Consider the following 21,101-nt stretch of genomic DNA (forward strand, 5'->3'; position numbering starts at 1 on the left):
ACAGTTCCCCAGACGCTTTCTATGTCAAATATCTCCTATGAATACATTTCATATCGGAAGTCTCTCAGCATTAATACTTAATACTTTCAACACTTAAAGGAGGCTTCTAAGAAAGATGAGGACAGACTTTTTAGTAGGGCCTGTGGCGATAGGACAAAGGGTAATCATTTTAAGCTGAAAGAGGGTAGATTTAAATTAAATATTAGGAAGAAATTCTTTACGGTGAGGGTGGTGAGACACCGGCACAGATTTCCCAGAGAAGCTGTGGGTTCCCCATCCCTGACAGTGTCCAAGGCCAGGCTGGATGGGGCTGTGAGCAACCTGCTCTTGTGGAAGGTGTCCCTGCCCATGGCAGGGGGTTGGAACTAGATGGTCTTTAAGGTCCCTTCCAACCCAAACCATTCTATGATTCTGTCATTAACACACCAAACTATACAAGTTGCAGTGTATTTCTCCTCACTGACTCTTTTCTTATTTTTTCGCAACATGTATACTCATTTTCCTTTTTATATCTAGTCTAGGTTATCTCACCAGCAGCACAAAGGAGAGCACTAACATTTAAAAAACAATGGGAAGGAGTAAATCTTTCTATATTACTATCACTACCTTGAGTATGAAAACGAGGATTGTTTAGCAATTACAGATTGAACTTGAGTCAATTAATTATAATTTTAAAATAAACATAAACATTTAAGCAGCACATATTACTGCATTATGGCAAGATCATAGTCTGGCTCCCAGAAGCAGAGCATCTATTATGTCATTTGAAATCAGAGTTGCTCTAGCAAACATAGTAGCTAGTAAGTAAACAGTTGCACAGAATTTTTCATGGACACGGCTAGAATTAACATTTTAGTAGGCCCTAGTCAACTTAAACTGTTGTGCCTACAAGGCTAGTAACATCAAAGGCTAACACTTACAGGGTTTACGCCTTCAAACAGTGCCTTATTTTTTATATATGCTAGGTTTACTTGTATCCTGGAGTATAAAAAGGAAAAGGATATTCATTATCTTTATGTCACCAGAAAGGATTTTAATGAATTATAAATTATTTGGGCACTATCTGAACTTCCCCAAAAACTTGCAAACAGCCTAAAATACAATTCAGGCTTTGGCCATGGACAGATTCTAATGTCCTCCATAATTTTTTAACTCTACCTTCATTCAAAGTAACTTGCAGAATAATGCCAACAAGTAAATAAAGCATAAAATCAGAATGCGGACTTCCAAATCTGGTATAGGAATTACTGGGATCATGGAAAAAAAAATGCTGTAAGAAATTATGTATGAATTTTTGACCACACCAGTCCCATTTCTGGTTATTTCACGAGTGACCTGCCAGGTACTGTTATCAACTCTCTGCATACCTCCATGTTTAATCAAAACATCTGCGTAGAACATAAGCATTAATGTTATGTTTAATGATCAAAGTAAGAGTTATAGTAAAATTACTATTTAGGTGTAAACTTACATACACTGAGAAAAGGGGAACTGTATTTTAATGACAGCCCTGGGTTCTGTTCCTTAAAAGAGAAAGAGAATTAAAGGGCCGATATAAAGGCTTTAGGCAGCGGAATACTTTCCATTGACTTTAGAAGGATGTGAATCAGGCCCTTGAAGTAGCAACTCATTTAGTACCGACTGCTAAATTTATAGCACTTCTTTATTTTCTCTCAGCATAACAGCATCCATTCATCACACAGCAGTAACAAAGCTGTAACCTGATACATGACAAATATTACAAGCTTAATGGCTGATGTCCATTACTGATGGGACCTGCTCACCATTTAGAAAAGATTGGCACTGAAGGATTACTGAGCAAACATAGCACCTGAAAAAACTTGCATGCAGGAGTCTGTCATCAGGTGTGTGATCGAGGGCATTATCCAAGAACGCTGGCTCTTATCTTCGGTTGGAAACTGCTGCGATTGCCAACAATTCTCAACAAAGAGCTTCCGTCATGGAAGGCTGATACACCGAGCCAGTCTGGTGATGGTTTACCTTCCCAAGGCTTCATTCCTTTTTATGGATCACCTGAGACCAAGCAGCACACCAGTTTTTAATAGCTTAAATAGCAGGACAACCTAGCAAACTGATGACAATCAAGGGAAAACCAATCCTTTTTGGTAGAAAGACAAAATTCCAAGCATTCCCTCACGGTAACTTAGAAAGACCTAAACCTGCATTTTCCCAAACAGGATGCTGAGGACAACTTTCTTGCCACTGATACCAGCATTCTGTGCTGACAGCTAACTCTCCCTATATTAAACTGCTCACCAGTCAATTTTTCACCTTTACACTATTATAACTGTTCCCAGGAATACATTAAATTGCCTTTTCCCCTTTTTCCTTATGTAATGCTAGATAAAATGACTATTAAAAAAATTTGGAAAAAGCCTATGAAAATTGTTATTTGTACGAAACCGCACTGTTATTTTTCTTGTTTTAATATTACAGCTTTGAAAAATTAGTAATGATTTGCAATTATTAATGTGAAGTCTTTAAATACTGATGGAGACTTTTTTTTCTCAATATTGTGACAATATATTTCATTTCCATAGGATATTTTAAAATGTAACTGAAAGTTTTGGGTTGCCTTTTACATACTTCCTAAAGAAAACCTAAATTAGTTTTGATATTTTAATTAAATTACCCATTTATTAAGAAAATATGAAAGAAGGAGAAGAAATACTTTAACATGTTGTGACCCAATAAATATATGAAAATCTGAATACCATGTGAGTAGACTATTTTGTGTTTTCAAAGGCAGAGGCATATTATATGAGAATATATTCAAGTAAAGGCACAAACACTAACTACTTTTATGCACAGGATGGATTCTTCTAAATCACAGTGGCAATCAAAAGAATAAATATTACCTATATACTAAATTGTAATTCATACTGGAGATAGATGATACTTCCAAATAAAAGTGGCGTAAAAAATGAGCTCTTAAAATATCTAAGACTTTTCTGATATTACAATGTATTTTATACAGGGAACTACTTGAATTTATATCCTCACTTTAAGATGTAAGTGGAATATTTGATTTGCTATAAAGTAGGGGTTTGGAAATGAAAGAAGGTACATTGATCAAAACTTGACTTTTGTTGAGTCAGGATATAAAATCATGTTACGTGGGATTCAAATAATGAAAACATGAGTTTTATGAAGAAATGTTTTAACAGTCAGTAAGTTGAGCCCCTACCTAGATTAGGAGGCATCGGGAGTGTAGAAGTATTTGTCCCTGCCACAGATTTCAACTGCTACAAAGAACAACTAATAGATATATTTGGTTTGCCTACCAAATTCCTATGATGCAAAAGTGTTTACTTATTATGGAAAATTCCATTTATCAGATTAAAATAAACCCTGAGAAATAATTCTGTACTTGAGACAGCCAGTGCATGACAGTCAGCTACAAAACAGCATATATACAAGTTCAGGCAAAGCCAATACACAAAAATACACAAACACTGAAGGCAAGCTGTAAAAAAAAAAAAAAAAGCATGGGAATTGATCTTGCATTCGTAACTGAAGCCAATGCTTCTGTTAGAGTTGCTGCCCCACATGCTACACGAAAGCTTCAGAAATTTACTCTGAAGTGCCTGCCGGCTTACTGGGAAAGAAGCTTTCTACAATGCATAGACAGAATGCAACAGTACGGTTTATCTGTGCTTATATGCATGCATTCCTGTAAGGAAATGCAGCGTGTTATACATGCACTACACTTGATGTAGACATTTTTAAAATTAAATAAAATTATTTTATTGCGTTAAAGTTTATCACTATTTATAAAGAACCACAGCAGGCTGTAAGTAAAGTTGCATAAGCAAAGAATGTAAAAACTAAAAAACCAGCTTCATATGTATTTAGATTTGTATTTTATCTCAAGAGGTAAAAAGCAAAACAGGCAAAATAAACAATTTATTTTTCACAGTTTGATTCTCAGAGTCATATGGAACGCAATGTGGCCTGAAATGTGAGTTAGCATTACATGGAAATACACTCCTCTAAAATATTTCCTTATGTGGTGCTAAATCCTCTTTTTACCTTGTTTTATTTAAGATGTATTCCATGGAAAATCTACATAACTGTCAAATATTCATAGCTATTTACACTGCCTTTTTATTTCAAGTGGGTGCATTGCTTTAGATGAACAGTTTTTCCTCCATGGTCAAGCATAGATATTCTCAGCATCTAGCTTACCAAATTTCTTTCAGAATGTGAAGCATGACATACAGGAAAAGTTCAACTTGGTTAAAGAATACTGCAAAGAGGGGTTGGTAACAGTGTTAGAGATGAACGATCAGCAGTTCCTGCTGCAACGGCAGCTCTACGACTCAACAAAAAGAAGCCTGTCAGGTAAAGATTTCCAAGAAAGATGTATTTTATAAGTTTCTTATTTAATGCTATTAATTTTTCAACATTAAGAAAGAAACAAAAGTAATTTATTAGGAAAAAAAATTGAGGATACCTATATTTTCAGAGTACGTCATAATACAAAGTTGTTCGCAAAAATATTACAAGTAACATACAATTAACCTACCCTGGAAACAAGAAAGAGATTTTTTCTATTCTAATAGATAGACGTCTTGCTACACCTTTGTAATTTACAGTTAAGATAATGAGCAAATATATATCATGTAAAGCTCAATTATTTCTGGAGTGAAAATATTTTATCACTGAATGCAGTAGTTTAATTTGCATAGGATCTTCATCTGCATTTTTTAGAGATTTAAAAAATTTAGTAGCTCAAATTGACCAGAATTATATATAAACAGCTAAGGACTATAGAAATAAAAAAGGATTGGCATAAAAGAGACAAAGCTGTGTTTTCAGATGTAACCAGTGAAGAAAATGAAAATTAGAAGAGGTAAAGAAATGCAGATTCGAGAGAGGTATAATAGTGTCATTTTTAAATAAGTGAGAATTATAGTCTAAGAAATACGCTAAAGGTATGTTGTCTGATTAGTTAGGTCAAAACACGAAAAAATCAAGGAGGATTTTTTTCTCTTAAGTGCTTCAAACTACAACTTACAAAGTTCTATTTTAAAAAGAAAGCTTTTGACCTAAACCACTGTTGCTCATTTTCACGTGCATACTTCCTACAACTTAAATAAAAATGCTTTACTTTGCATTTTATGTTGTCTGCCAGGTATTTCCTGTGAACATCCCATCTAAAATCTCTTGGTTCTGGTAACTAATGTCTGTAAAGAAAACCCTGGCAAAACTGTAGTTATGAGCTTCCCGAGCAGCCATTTTAAACAGAAAGCTGGTTTCGTTGTGTTGACAATCACATTTTAAACTGATTCCTTCCAGATGAAAAGATGCTTTTTCAAACAATGTAATAAAAGTGTAAAGTCAGCTGTTCTAAGGACATAAAAGTGATTTATCTGTTCTCTGGTCACTGTTTTTTCCCTTGATACAGTGGAATTTTTCTTTTAAAGAATAGGTTAAAAATTAGTGCCTACTAGAAGCCCAAATTACAGAGAAGTAAATAACAACTTGCCTTTTAATGAAACACAACACATAATTTCAATTAATTTTGCATCTCATGATGCATCCACTGTTGCATTTATGGAATGCTAAACATTAATGGCTAGATTTCCGTAACAGATAAATAGTTCATTCTGACAGCTGACTATTGACAATGTCATCATCAGATTTCAGAGCTATTACCTTTGATAAGAAAGAGGTTTCAGACAGATGTCAGATCCTTTTATCTGCCTGCAGCTGGGCATGACAGCTTTGCACTAGCTCAGATTTGAGCGATTTCCCACCCCTCCATCAGGGCTAGAATCAGTTTCTCACATTTTAAATACAGGTTTCAATTCCGGAGACTCTGATGGCACTATATATATGCCATTTCAGAACAAGCAAGTTGTGTAGGGGCATATCCCCAAAAAGCAGCATGACCCAAAAGTATGCCTTAAGCTTAATTTAGCCACTTAGCCTTAACAGCAATTCATGAAACCCTTGTTCAGAGGACATGCAGCCCTGGCTGTGACTAATTTTGGAGGGGGTCTTGGCTCCTGACCTGAAAGCTTCTTGCTAGCTGAAAATTTTCATATAGCCCTGGGTGAGCCGAGGAAGTCCTGGAGAAGGGCAACACGTACGGCACACGGTGTATGGGCTCTTCACAGCTTTCTGACTCTAGATGGCTCCTGGCTCAGCCGCTGGGCTGCCCGCAGCACACTCCTCCGCTCCACGCAGCGGGGCTGCACCTGGGGTGCGGCAGGTTTCGGGGCTCAGATGTGGCACCACATCACAGCCTGAACTAGAGCCAATGGTGTTGGGCAGAAACATCCCCGTCAGGGCCCCAGGTGTAAACCTCTGCTTGGAGCACCGGGGAATGTTGCTAACACGGCTGTGAAATACTGCAGCCCCTCACTAAGCCAATTACCAAAGCGAGAGAAATTCGTGGCCATTATCCTGGGCTACCAAATTGGGCAGATACGTTCTTCACATTCAGAGAACGTAAACACATGCGGAGAATCTGACGATTATGTTGATCTATTTAAACAAGATATTTGAAACCAACAGGAACCTAATGTGGTAAAATGATAAATATTCTTGAACGTTAAAATCATAAGGACTAAAAATTTAAGTTCTGCTGATCTTTCACTAACTAGAGTAGATAGATAAAAATGGATTGTAAACAATTCTTGTAGGTATCTCTTACTAAGGTATGAGCATCTTATAATGCAGTCATCTGATTCCAAACTAAGGTCTGTAGGAGCTAGCGCTGTAAATACTAATACTATAATGAGTTCTATTTATATTAGTATAATGCTCAATATACATATAGATACTCAAGAAATCTTAAATTTAAGATCAAAACAATCCAAGCATGAAAATAGTTGAAACTTAAAAGAAATAAAACATGGACCTTTAAACAGATACTTACCCAATGTAAATGGGTGTACCTCCAGTAGGCCGTAGCTAACAGTTATGACTAATGCCAGTTAAGGTCTGGCCTGTTTACTTCTAAGGTGCTTATAAGATTTACATGATTTTGTTGTGTTTTGTTCCTATGGGAAATAATCAGCATGTGTTTCATCTTTAAAGCATACGATTCTGAGAAGTGATTATCTTTTTAAAAGAGTGTTCTTGTTTACTGTGTTGCCATATATACCAGATCAAATTTTGCAAGCAAAATGTGGATCCATCAGTAATAAAAATGTGGTTAGCCCAACGCTACCCTTAGTTACACCAGTACAACCTCATTGTATTTCAGAGCTACGCACATAAAACTGGGAATAGAAGTTTTTCACATTCCAGAGCCATTTCTTATGTTTTCAAGTGTTAACATATGAAGATGGGGGGAGGGAACCTCCAGTCAGGAACAGAGAATTTCTGTCTGAAGGGGATGATGAAAACCTCATGACAGTAACATCAGTGTAAATATTGCTATCTAGAGACGGCATAGTCCACTGATTGGGGCACTAGCTTTGCAGTCAGGATGTCCAGCTTCAGGCTTAAAACTGCCACTACCTCCATGTCTGTGCTTGGACAAACTACTTCACAAAACGGATTGCTGAATAAGTCCTCAGGCCCCTTCTGAATTAGGAGCCTGTATCAAAGAATGCAATTTTATGTCCAACACACATGTTCCTCAGAGCTTTGATATTAACATGCTACCATGGGGCAAACAAATGACATGGTATCTGGCTTCTCAATGAGAACCACTTGTGTGCATGCTCCAGTCCAGATCTGCTTGACACCCTGGCACTTTACACCTCAGCATCCCCATCTGTACATTTAGGTAATGGTACGTCCTGCTTCTATGAAGTGTTTTGAGACCTATAGGTTAAAAGAACTAGTATCATCTTTGTTTCATGACTGACTATTGTTGCAAAAGCATCTAGTCACTCAAGACTGTTAGCAAAATTTCACTGGATTATGAACTGCTTAATTTTCATATACTTAGAGACGAAGAGAATGCATGAACTTTTTACAAACAGACATGCATACACATATGTATATGCATTTTAAAATGTAACGAGGCATCAGAATTTCCTGAGATTTTTGCTGTCTTTATTGGAAGTGAGACAAAATTGAATTATCAAATGTGAATGTTTATTTACAAAAGAAAGCAGAATGCACATCACCTTCATACAGGTACACCAAATATGTCTCCTTTGTGGCCATATTTGATCTAAAAACTTGTGAGCATAATATAAATCACAATCTAAAAGTAAACTATCCAGAAATTCTGTCAGTCAAATTTTCAGCCTTCCTCTTCTCTAACCTTGAAAGCAGTCTTAATGATGATTTTACTCAAGGCTGTACCATCATTTAAATTTTATGTCTCAGCACCCATTTTGAGGAAGAACAAAAATGATGATTTTAAGACACAAGTCCAAACAAACTATAGATAAACAAATGGAACTGAAAACATGTAAGACCAGATATTGTGCGTAGGTCTATGCAGAGTAAGAAATGGGGTAAAGTGAGAGTAAGTGGCACAAGAACAGGGAAAGCAGATCTATTACTCTTCATATATATGTAATGGATTATGGAGAGGGAACTCTTGTTAATTACCCAGAAGAAATTCAGAAGTTCTTTTATCATGGGGCACCTAAAGCCTATGCTAAGGCATTTTTTTCCTTCCACTGCAGGTCTGGGAGCTCCATTCCCCACAGGGCTATGTGAATCCTGTCTCCCAAACTGCAGAGGCAGGAGGGTGCTTGCTGAGGACTGTTGCAGTGCCCCTACAGAAGGACTGACTGTCAGAGCCAGGTCTCAACCAATAGAAAAAATATCAAAGCAAATGGAATTGCTCACTTCCCAAAGTAAATGGAAGATTAAACAGTTGATAATTTTAATTGTGTACTATAAGAATGTGCCACATCCCTGCCTAAATTTTGCAAGCTTATGCTCCCTGAAAATATATAAATATTACTTTTTCTAATGCTGAGCATTTTTCCCTTAAAGATATGCAAAGTAAGCACAAGGGTTCAAAAATTCAGCTCAAAGACTTCAATTTTTACCCACAAAAGCCAACAGATTTCACACAGGTTCACAGTTTAAGCCAATGCACTGTCCTTCACAATTTCAGTTCAAGTTCTCAATTCAGCAAGGTGTTATAAAGCTTAATTGACACTTGTCATTTGTGCTGGTTTTGGCTGGGATAGAGTTAATTTTCTTCATAGTAGCTAGTGTGGGCTGTGGTTTTGGTTTGTGCTGAAAACAGTGTTGATAACACAGGGATATTTTAGCTATTGTTGAGCAGTGCTTATACAGCATCAAGGCTTTTTCTGCTCCTCACCACATCCCACCAGGCGAGGTAGTGCACAAGATGCTGGGAGGTGACACAGCTGGGACAGCTGACCCCAGTGACCAAAGGGATATCCCACACCATGTATATAACGTCATGCTCAGCATATAAAGCTGGAGGAAGAAGCAGGAAGCGGGGGACATTTGGAGTGATGGCGTTTGGCTTCCCAAGTAACTGTTATGGATGAAAAAACCTTGCTTTCCTGGATATGGCCAAACACTTGCCTGCTGATGGGAAGTAGTGAATGAATTCCTTGTTTTGCTTTGCTTGTGTGCACGCCTTTTGCTTCACCTATTAAACTGTCTTTGTCTCAACACACGAGTTTTCTCACTTTTATTCTTCCAATTCTCTCCCGCATCCCACTGAGGGGGAGTGAGCGAGTGGCTGTGCTGGGCTTAGCTGCTGGCTGGAGTTAAACCACAGCAACATTTCAGATGATATTCTTCCCCCCCCCCCCCCCCCCCCCCCCCTTTTTTTTTTTTTTTTTTAACAAAGTCTGCAATAGACACAATAGTATGTGCCTTGGCAGGAAGATGCCAATGGAGTGTAATGTGACCAACAGAATAATTCTACAATGTGTGGGATAAAGAGAAGAAAAATTAGCAATATGCTATGGACAACGGGGATGCATCAGGATAGATACACACACACACTTTGATACCGTAGTGCCCTTTTTTGCATCTTTAGTCTCATTTTAGCAAGGTTTGTACAAGTATTATAAGTTTGTAAGTGTAAGGAAGGCTGGTAGGACTAGAAAAGAGATAGATCTGTGTATATATATTTCTGAAGTACAAGTGCTAGCAGACCTTCCTCAGCGTTCAGGTGGAAGTTAGTGTTCCTGTAGTGGGGGCAAAAGAGAAAAGGTGGCTATATTTCAGTTTGCAAGATCACAGTCTCTGAAACTGGTAGGGCAGGTGGGTCTCTAGTAAGAAACAAGATTCTTGACAGTAGCAAGCAAGCATGGGTCCAGGTTCACTTCTGCTTCTCCTGGTACTTAGAATTCTGGCAAATTAGAAACCTGGCAATTTAGGTATTCTGGCAAACAAGAAACCAAAGGGTGGGGCACATAGCTGTTTGGGGGGAAATAGCATCTTAATCTACCACTTCTGCTTGCCTCAGAGCACTTAAAGCAGAGCCTGGTCTTTTGATACCACGGGAATTTATGCCTCCAGTAAGTGGAAATGAATCTCCACTTCATAACTGCTTGTTGGGAAAATGGATTTTTGGCATGACGGACCATGTCACACTTCCCTGGTCAGCAATTTCATTGAAGGATTCAGGTGCAGGGTAGCCAAGTATTTGTATCTTGTATAACACTTATTTGGCAGCCTTTTGATAGGTCTCCTCAGCCCAGCTGGAAGAGTACACATCCAGCTGGGCCCCAGGAACGGGCGGTGATGATTGCTGGTGAGTGCCAGAGGCCGGTGCTTGCCTGCAGGGCTGGCAATCCTGCAAGTCTCCTTCCCTGACCTGCTGGCAATTAGAAGCAGAAGAGCATCATCTGCAGCCAGCTGGGAGAGCCAGGCCCCAGGAGCACTGCTGTAGTCTCTCAAGCACTTGTTACCGCAACAGGCAGTTGATGGATAGAGGGAAGACAAAGGAGAGTGCTAGGAAATTGATTAATTGATGAATGATCACTGATATCAGGTAAACCAGGAACCCTCCAGCTTCTTCATGTTTGCTCACAACTCTGCACTCATCCAGCTCCTGCTCAGTCTTGGCTGTTCTCCCACCTACTCCACCCATAGCTGACAAGTTTTGAAGTTTTGTGCAGCTTTATAAGCTAATCCCACTAATGTATGAGTCAGGGTGTCGCTTATTTAAAAAAAGGTGTGTGGTCGTACAGACAAATATAGGTACAAGAGAGTGGTTCGGTGGTGCTGAGAGCAAGACAGGAATAGTTATAAAGCTATTGGGCTCTGTAAACACGGAGGTAATTACTCCTTCCCAAACCAAATTCCACAAAAATAACCCAATAACTTAGAAGTAATGAAGCTCAAATGATCACTGACAGTTGTGTTTTGCACTTTCCCAGGACCGTCTAGTTCTAAGAAAGGCTAGCAACACTTTAAACTGAAACTTACTGAAGGCTGAGTTATAAATCTGGAAACCAGGACACTACTACCCTTTCTATTTCAGGCGAATTAACCAATGAATGTGAAAGTAACAGGTTTCTTGACTGTGTGCCTACCAAAAAAGTCAACTGCGACCCAGAACATTTACTGTTAAAATTATGAGCTCATGAAAATCCAAGTTTATAAGAACAAAGTTGTTTACAGACTCGAAATAACAGCATTCGTCATTTTAATGCTGTAACTCCAAATTAAGACAGTGCAGATGGGCATAATTTTCCATTCTCAATATGAGACACAACACCATGTGTCTTTAATATAAATGCAACATATACATTCAGCTAGACCGTTTATTCTTGCATTTCATATTCCAACCTAAGTCATTATCAAAGAAAAAGCGAGTGAAAACAAATGCAGTGAAGATGATGATGATACAAAAATCAGTCATTTAACATAATCTAACCTCTTACTTGTAGGATCTAAAAACAACAAAAAGTTTTCTCTATTAATGGTTTCAGTTAATCCTGTATCCAAACATTTTCCCCAATAAACATCAGATTATTTTTATGTTGGCTATAAAGCTGTCACTCCTCAATAAACAGATATGCTCCTGGTGGGTTTACCTCTGCTGTCAAAGTTCTGTCAATTCATGCACCATCTCGTAAGCGAAACCAGAGAACCTCGGACGCACAGTTCCTAGTGAATCCAGCTGAGCAGCGGTTGCTCACCACCTGAGAGATTCGTGCCGCTGCAGCCCCCGTGCAATTGGCAGCAACTGGATGCTCCCAACACAAGTTCACAAAAGCCCTGAAGTTAATACTCCTGCATCCCTTTAATAGAAAGCTATGTGACCTTTAATGCTCTGCTCGACCGAACCTTCCTTTAGTGAGTCTCAATTAAATTTTATGTTTTGTGGCTCCCATTTTCTTGTAAGACAAGAAAAGAGTTCAAGGGATGGATCCTTCTTTGAAGAACTTAATTCCCTGTGAAGAAAATTTATTTCCATCTAAAGAGCCGCTCAAAGGTTGGGGGAAGGGAGCTTTTGTAGGGCTTTTTTTTCCTGTGGTTTTTTTGGTTAAGAAATTTCTAGTATTTTGTGAAGATAAAGCAGTCTTCAGAATCTTTGAAAAGGACAGTGTTCTATTAGTGGTTAGACTGGAAATATTTCCTCTGTCCCTTTCATTATAATGAGAAGAAAATCAGAGGGATGGTTAAAGAAATCCTGGCCATTATTTGTGATGAAGCAGCTTTCCATGAAATCATCAGATTGCTACTGTGATACTGTAGTATAATGTAATATTGGTTAATTTTCTGTACAAAGCATTGCAGCAAATGAACTATTTGCATATGTATTCATAAAAATATGTACTTCCTAGGCTGATTCTACATACTTAACCTCAACATAACAAGGAAAAAAATTAAGGCATTAGGAACTGTCTTGTCTGAACTGGGCTCTGATATTCTAGCCCACTGTAGTTGCTACTATTAAAAGTATAAGTGTGCATAAGGTGCATAAACACCATTCCCAAGTGTAAACATTTTCAGGAGCAGGCCATTAGTAACGTTTCCTTTCCCACTATGTTCCTTTATTTAATTAGGTTTTTTTGTAGTCAACATACATTCACATATGCCAGTAGGGAATTCTTGGTGTTGGAGAAAGATGGCGAGACTCTTTATAGACAGTGCACACAGAATTAGATATTTCAGAAAATCAGTCTAAAAATGCCACACACCAATGGGAATATTTCATATTGGCCAATATGACATAAACATGGGGCATTAATGAACTTCTTATACCCTTCTCGCAGATTTACACCTCTGAATCCAAACACCTCATAAACTGGCTTTGTTTGCTCGATCTCTAAATGTGAAGCTCTTTCTCAGTGCTCACTTCTGCATTTTTTGTGGTCACCCAAGGAGGATGTTATCAGGATTCAAGGTTTTCACTAATTAAAATACTTCATAGTCATCTCTCTCACTTCCCTCACGTGTGATAATCACCATGCTCCAGAAACTGGACAACTTGTGCAGATGGGGATGCAACTCATGAAGTCAAACAGGTTTTTCAGGATTAGTTGATTACTTTTTGTTATTTTTAGCCCAAATGTAAGATTATAATGTATCTGAGATTCTTCATCTCCTTTTTTCCTAGTACTTACTACTGATGAATGTTTAAATGTGACCTTCTGCCTCTGTCTTAACTTTCTGGAGAAAAAAAGGTATCCATAGATTTTGCTTTTTGTTTAGATCAGTATTGACTGCTTTTGCAGCAGGCAAGTAAAACTTTGCATTAGCTCTAGCCTGACAGGAAATTAGTGCAATCCACTGCTAAACTGTGATTTAAATCTATAATAATTTCATGTAATAGTCTTCTTTTCCTGCTTACAGAGTCATGCCTTGATACAAACATAAAAAAAATATTCTGGTTTGGTTCTAGTATTAGGGCACAAGCATTCAACAGAAAAAAACCCAACCCACAACCCAACAGCCTTCATCTCTCCTTTCTGCAGTTCATTCACAGATGACTGCTGTGCTCAGACCCTCCTTCATCGTTTCTCCACAGTCAGTTTATGCGTGTTAGGCAGCACACTATCTGAACACTGGGAAGATACTAATGGAGTCAGATCCGTAGAACGAGTGACAGCTATGTCTCTGAGAAGCATTTGAAAAGCATAACATGTAAAACAATTGAAACACGGAGTATTTTTTTCCTTTCTCCCCCTCCCTCAAATAGTAAGTGAACTACATTTTGCATGGTGCATTGAAGTTTGCAGTGTCCTGCTACTATTTTATACATGTGGGTTGTACAAATATCCAGTTGCACAATATAATCATACAGGTAATAAAACAAGACACTAAAATAAATTAACTTGGAAGTTGTCTCTCGATTTAGACTCATTCTTGAAATTTCTACCTATTCTTAATTTTACATTTTGTGACTCATTTAACCGAATAAAAACACTAGTGAATTGGGCTGAGATAAATAGCATTTTCATACTCATTTACTTAAATATTAAAACTAGCTCTGTATTCAAAAACAGATTGATATGACTGTAAATATTAATACTTTCCTATTGTGAAAACATAGTTTTCTTTTAAGAAGCAATAAAAATTAACACATACTCGGCTTAGAAAACCCCAGAAGCCACAAATTATCATTTTTGTGAAATCTTTTTAGCTTTTAAGCTTTTTAATGTCTTGTAATGACAATGCACATTAGTCTTTCATCAAAAATGAATTTACCATGGATAAGGGCAAATGTGCCAACTTCCTTTCTCAACACCTTAATAAACTTCTCTACATTTCCCTTCTTTAGCATTTCAAACCATTCAGTTTTATATCTACATACTTATGTAGTGTTGCTTAGCTAAACCTCACTGCGAGAAATACAACTGGTCTAGTTTGAGCATTTTCACTGCTTGTCTCACCTCTGTTTTTCCAGTACAGCTTGTGGACACAAGATGTCTGCACCTCACTGCACATATGCTGCCTCCATACATGATAGCTATGCCATTGTATTAAAGAACATTTATATAATGTTCCATTTTGATAAATATATGATTTAAAAATGGGTTGCTATTGTATTTACAAAGTTCTTATGGAAAGCCTGCCAGTTACTCAAAACTGGGATTTACTAATTAGTTACCTTCATTAAAGGCTAGCTCCTGAAGAGCTCCTGTGGATAACAGGCTTAAGTATATGATCAGTCCCATTACCCTCACTGGCTTTAACTGGACTGCTCATAAAATTAAGAGTGTATTTAAATGCCTTTCTGGATCAGAACCCAAGTCTCTCAGAGGAGCTCAGGCTCAAACCAGTGGTACCTTCTGAAGCCAGTATGATTCAGGTGATTGAAGACCATAAATCCTTTTCCATATTCTGTCAAAATGAAAAGCTGTGGAATTTCGCTCATGCAGGTCCTGGAAACGTTGTCTCCCATAGCTAACTGGGAATCAATTCATCAGAGCTTGGAAACAAGTACTTCACTGAACTGGTGATGGCTCAGGCTGAGCTAGTTCAGAAAACCAGGACAAGAAGACACAAGTGCCTAGGTACCGTGGTGCACTGATGCAGCCATCCTGCTCCAGTACTGAAGCAGTGTTTGCCCTGACATCTCTACACAGCTGTGCATTCTGGTCTTGAAACACACTCTAATAGCAAAATTTGGTATTGTGAGTGTAAGCAATGCTAAGACTTTTCAAATTGTGCTTGTTATGCAAGACTACACGTTTGCCAAATTCTGGCAATCGCAAAAAAGGGTGGAATGTAAAGAGGATCTAATGTCTGGAAAATGGGTGATTAAAAAAGGTCACATAAAATTGACAATTATAAAAACATATACTCTTACCCTTCTCGTTGGAAAATAGTCCTAAAACAGTCCCCCAGGCTCTTGTAACTGGTTGGATCAGTTTTCCCTCTTTGAATTTGGAACCTAAAAAAAATACAATTTACATCACAGCATGAGAAGTCAGGGATTTTAAGTCACTTTTAACTTTCCAATTATTACATAAAAGGAGTTTTAAAGGTTTTTTAACATATCTGATTCATTATTATATACTGTTCCTGATATACTTATTAACGCTGTTTTCATAGAAGCTGTTAAACTAAGGAAAAATAGAACTTTAGTAGTAACTTTTTTTGTAGTTTATGGAGCTCACAGTATAGCTATCACCTTTGACATTTACACCTCTTTCTAGTTGTTTGAAAAATAAGCTGTTAACCCTATGCCTGATTCAAAGCCCATTGAAACTAATGGGATTCTTTGAGTCAAACCCTGTTTTTGAAAATCTGAAATGGAATATTATCATGTGTTTCACTATGAAATGAATCCACTGTACAGTTTCTTTCTTTTTATATCTGACAAAATTACAACAAAAATCAAATAGAGACATGACCATAAATTAGAGCACCATTTGATTTTCATAATTTAACAATAAGATGTACAATAAAAGCAAGCAATGAACTATTTTAATTAAAATTTTTTTTCCTCTATTCATATTTTGATAACAATAAAGATTTCAACAGGAAGCTTGTGGCTTTGAAAGGAAAATCAAGATTATGATTTAAGATTGTAAACACCTTATTACTTATGATTCATGGATAGCAACAGTGAGTTTAAGAAACTATATTATTTTACTAAGTATCTCAGTTAGATTACCCGTTTCTTGCAGTTTTAAGACTGCAACCGACACATTCAGCTAATTAGTTTGGAGAAATTATGAATACAATTTTAGCAATAAAACTTCTTTTGCTAGTTTAAACTAATTACTAAATAGCACTAAAAAAATATAATAGAATATTGTTGTTAGCAGTTAGCAATTCCAGTCTACAACAGCTCTCTATCAGGCAACTGCTAAGTTGGCTTTAACACTAAGTACAATAAGAATTCTACAAAACAAATAGCATTCAACAGTTTCAAGGAATAACTGACATTATAGTCAAGTGTCATATGCCAAAGTTATGTTGCTGTTCTGAGAAACATCTATTCTTATTCTAATCATGATACTGAATCTCATTAATATGTAAAAATGAAGGTATTTTTAACTCTGTTAAACAGCAATGTTCTCCTCTCTCCGAACAGAATTCAGTAGGGTCAAATCAAGGTTTGAATTGCGGCAAAAGGCATTCATTGTTTTGAACATCACTATTTCCTAAGCTGTTCTGTGCTAACACAGCTAACATTTTATTCACTTTGAGGAAAAAATTTCCAGTGATGTAATACAATTCTTTGGGCAATTATGAAGGCAAGCCCACACCTTTTTTGAAAATAGTTAGAAGGAAACACTGAGCCCCTCCATAGTCCTAATAAAAGTAGTTCAGGCACATCTGGGATCTCTATCTGGGGTAACCTCTTTTATTAGGACGAGAACTTGCTGCCAAGTTGGCAGAGAGGAGAATGCTATTCAATAGGCTTAGACTCAAATAAGAGCTGATGCGTAACATTTTGTCTGAAAAGAACCCTTGGGAATGCTAATAGTTGAAAAAAATGCCTCAATGCCATGACACAAACTCCAACAGTAATATCAGCTACAGAAGCTTTCACATTGTGGCAATCAAGCAATCAAAATTATAACAGAAAGCAGATTTTATGCACATTTTAATGTATTTAAGACTTGATTATTTATACCTTTGAGCTCAAAATCAAAAATGGCTTTCTTTTGATTAAAGAAATCTTGTAAAAAATTCACCTGAAACTAACTTTTTTCAAGTATTAAAAAAAGAAAGAAAGCATTCTTAACTCAAATTCTCTTCCTCAAGTTTCAAGATTTGGCCAGTTTGTAAACTCAGAATAAAGCATCACTATTTCTAAAACATCCTCTGAATAATGCACCTTCCCTCTTGTTCAAGCTGCAAAATGCTCAAGCACATCCTAGTAGCATGTGTATAAGGTTCCCCACTGTCATGCACGCACAACTGTTTGTAGAACTGGAGCTTTAATCCCAGACTCACTATAGATCTTAACAACATGGTGAACATACTTATATAATTTCATTTTACAGTTAACACAGTGTTGACTTTTCAACTAAATTTAAAAGATTCAATAAAAATACATCTTTGATAGCAATAATAATGAAAAACATAGCATAAGAAATACAATAACACCATATGTAATTTACATGGATCAGATGAAGGATAACTTCTTGCTAAAGCAGTTAAATAAGGTTTACATTAATTTCAGGTTTTTGTTTTAATGTAGATAAGACCTTAGTATTAAATGAGTCCGTTTGTAACACTGAGTCGCACAAATAACATATTCCTTCCTTTAGGGTTTTTGGATCCATTCCTTCCCTAGTAAATCTTTTTTATAGCTTTAACAGTGATCCTAAAATACATGCCAATTATGTGCTTCAGCCTAGATCCGCGAATTGAGTTCTTTGATTCAGAATTGCTTGCCTCAATAAAATAATGTGTAACTTTTTAATGAACTAGCTAATTGATCACAAGCACTTGTTATAAGAAGCTCAGGGAAGAGCTAAAAAAATGTATGTTTGTTTTTCTGGTGGCAGCAGCAGCGGCAGCCTGTATTAGTAATCTTAATAATACTGAAGATCGAAAGTATTCACTTTAAAAAAAAAACTGGCCTGTTTTTAATGATTATTTAGAGGAATGAACACAGCTGGGGGATACATAGTGACTTTCACTGCTTCAAATCCACTCCTTTCTAAAAAGCATTATAAACCCACTGAATTTCATGCATTTTTGGAAGCTGGATGCCTGCCTTGTTATGTTATCAGCTTTGTTAGAACAAAAAAGATAAATTCTCCTATAAATACGATCAAAGCATTAACTACTGATCTATTTTATTGTTTTGAAGTCTGAAAAGAAGAATATGCAGGCAGCATCCAAAGACACACTGAACAGACATACGGGCAGGACTGGGATGAATGACCCGCTACTCACTACCAGCACACAGCAAGCGTTAGGAGTCACTGGACACTCCAGCACGTTATGGGTTTACCAAGACCTTTATCACTCTAAAAATGACCATCAGGCTAACTTTCCTCCCCTCTCGTTTTCCTGCTTCTTGGTTTTCTGGCCAGAAAGCTGTGGTACTGAGCACCCCACACTGGGAATGCTCCCAGAGCTGTGGGAGGCACTTTGGTCCCCGGGTTACTTCTTGCTACCTGGGACTGCCCCGGCACCTACTGCCAGCCCTCTGGGCTCCTCCTCGCAGTTCACACCTCTGGCTCCCGTGCCATGGGGACCTCCCAATCTCCCTTTCGGGGCTGTAGAAGCAGCCCACAGAGCTTGGTCTTTTATGCCCCCTTTGACTGAACAGTACCTTTGCAGTAGCTTTCTTTCATACAAAAGTGTTCTGATATTGTTTAAGAAGAGAACGTCAGTGTCCTTCCCTGTTCACCCCCCAGAAGACACATGGGTGGGATCTCAAAAAGTGGAAATCATGTAAAATCATTTGAGGTTTTGGGGTCTGTTCAAAAGGCAGTATCTTCACTGAAAACCTTGCATGACTTAAACCCATGAAAATATTTTAACTTATCCACACTAATCTGCACTACAACTAGTACTCGTGAAATGAATAAACCTTGATAGCATGAGAGAGTGCATTTTTCATGCTTATAACAGTCCTTGATCAATAACTCTCAGTGGGCTCGGCCTGAAATCGCACAATGCAGAAGTTGCTTGAGTCCTTTCATCAGTTCTCCGAACCACTACCATTTAACATGTGGTACTTCATGTTGTGGAGCAATGACCCTACATAAACAGACATATCTGTTTCCAATGCCTAACTTACAGTTCTTGTTGGTTTTAAAATAGCCAGTATTTTATTCCGAGTTTCAGAAAATCCCTGGTCCGCAGGATGCTTTCCTCCCCCCCTTCCTATTGCAAAAATCCTCCAAGCAGTCTTTTCTGACACAATCAATATCTATATTGGAGAAGCAGAAGTGTGTGCTTTCTGGTTTTTTTTTTTTTTCTTTCTCTCTCCTATCAGTTGTTACGGTTTTTTTGTTCATGCTTACTGAACATCTCATCAAAGTTGTCTTGTGGATGTCTGCAACCACAGTATTCAGCTATTTAGTGTTTAAAGTCTGTTCACCACAATGTTACCTAGCAATCCTCCCCCTTTTATTTACTGATGTGTGCTGGAGAAAGATTTCCAATTAATGCTGAAATTGGTTTGGTATCTTAAAATCTAAAAGGAAGAAACTAGTATTTTCATACCTAGATGCAAGTAGATAGTGAGCAGTTAAATCCCAGCTATGTAGGACAACCGCAACGTGATGTGAAGACTAGACTCACCAAATTCTTGCTACTGGGTTTGCAAAGACTATACCCTCATATGTAAATTCTAGATTTTCTTCCTGCTTTTATGCAGTGCTGCTGACTAGTTCCTCAACCACAAAGTTCAGCGGGAAAGAAAACCATTGACTCAGAGAACCAAGCTTTATACCGTGTTACAGTGCTTGCCAATGAGTGGCAGTCTTAGCTGTATTTTCACGTCTTACTAGGATCCTACCATATGTCCTACTCTATTTTTAATAAAGATCCTAGCATTTCCCTCCATGATTGGGACTTACACAGTCCCAAAGCAAATAATCTCAGGTACTGAGGTGTTTAGATACTGTAAAGAAAAGAAGAAAGTTAAGTAGCATAACAAAACAAATTATCTGTGCAATGTTAAATGTTAAACAACTTTTAAATAAATGTACAGACTTTGGAAAACAGAAAACAACATTTATAGTTTTTCTCCACTTTCAGTATTTCCCACGATTCCAGGCACTCCTAGCTGTGGTTACCCCTACCATTGTAAGTTGATAAAAATGTATAGTCTGAAGCTTTATATAAACATACATTATTTAACAGTTCACATGCTTGTAATAAAAATAACTTCATTATAATTTAAAAAGATTTTGATTTGCTAACTTAAACATTTATTCAGGTGTTACTACTAGTTAGTGCTATCTACCAATGCTTAGATTTCATGCAAACTTTTGCACTGCAAAAAGGACCTTGATAATATTTCACTTTTTGGCTCATGTTCTTTGAGTTGCTTATGTTACTTACAGGATAATAACTAAACTGAGAGTATAATTCTGTCACTTATTTTAACAGTAAATCATAAAAGCTGTTGAAGAACTGAATATTAGATTTCAAAACAAAACCCCTAATTATATTAAGCCAAAGATATAAATTTTGCTAGTGCAGCAGTCATATTTTAAGTATTATAGTATTGCTGTAGTGATTATTTAACTGCAAAACCCATATAAGTATACAGTAAAGTGGTA

General features: G+C 37.3%; 1 protein-coding gene across 2 annotated transcripts in view; it reads right to left on the reverse strand.

The window, feature by feature from the left end:
* The window catches only part of SLC25A21 (solute carrier family 25 member 21), a 255,320-nt gene that overhangs the window by 52,702 nt on the left and 181,517 nt on the right, over nt 1-21,101 (reverse strand). For both annotated transcript variants that reach the window (XM_055716721.1, XM_027812582.2), the window contains one exon: nt 15,704-15,787. In XM_055716721.1, the coding sequence (XP_055572696.1) occupies nt 15,704-15,787 (84 nt within the window). Of the gene's footprint in view, nt 1-15,703; nt 15,788-21,101 lie in introns of those variants that run through there.

Source organism: Falco cherrug, chromosome 7, assembly GCF_023634085.1.
Source record: "Falco cherrug isolate bFalChe1 chromosome 7, bFalChe1.pri, whole genome shotgun sequence".
NCBI classification, from domain to species: domain Eukaryota; kingdom Metazoa; phylum Chordata; class Aves; order Falconiformes; family Falconidae; genus Falco; species Falco cherrug.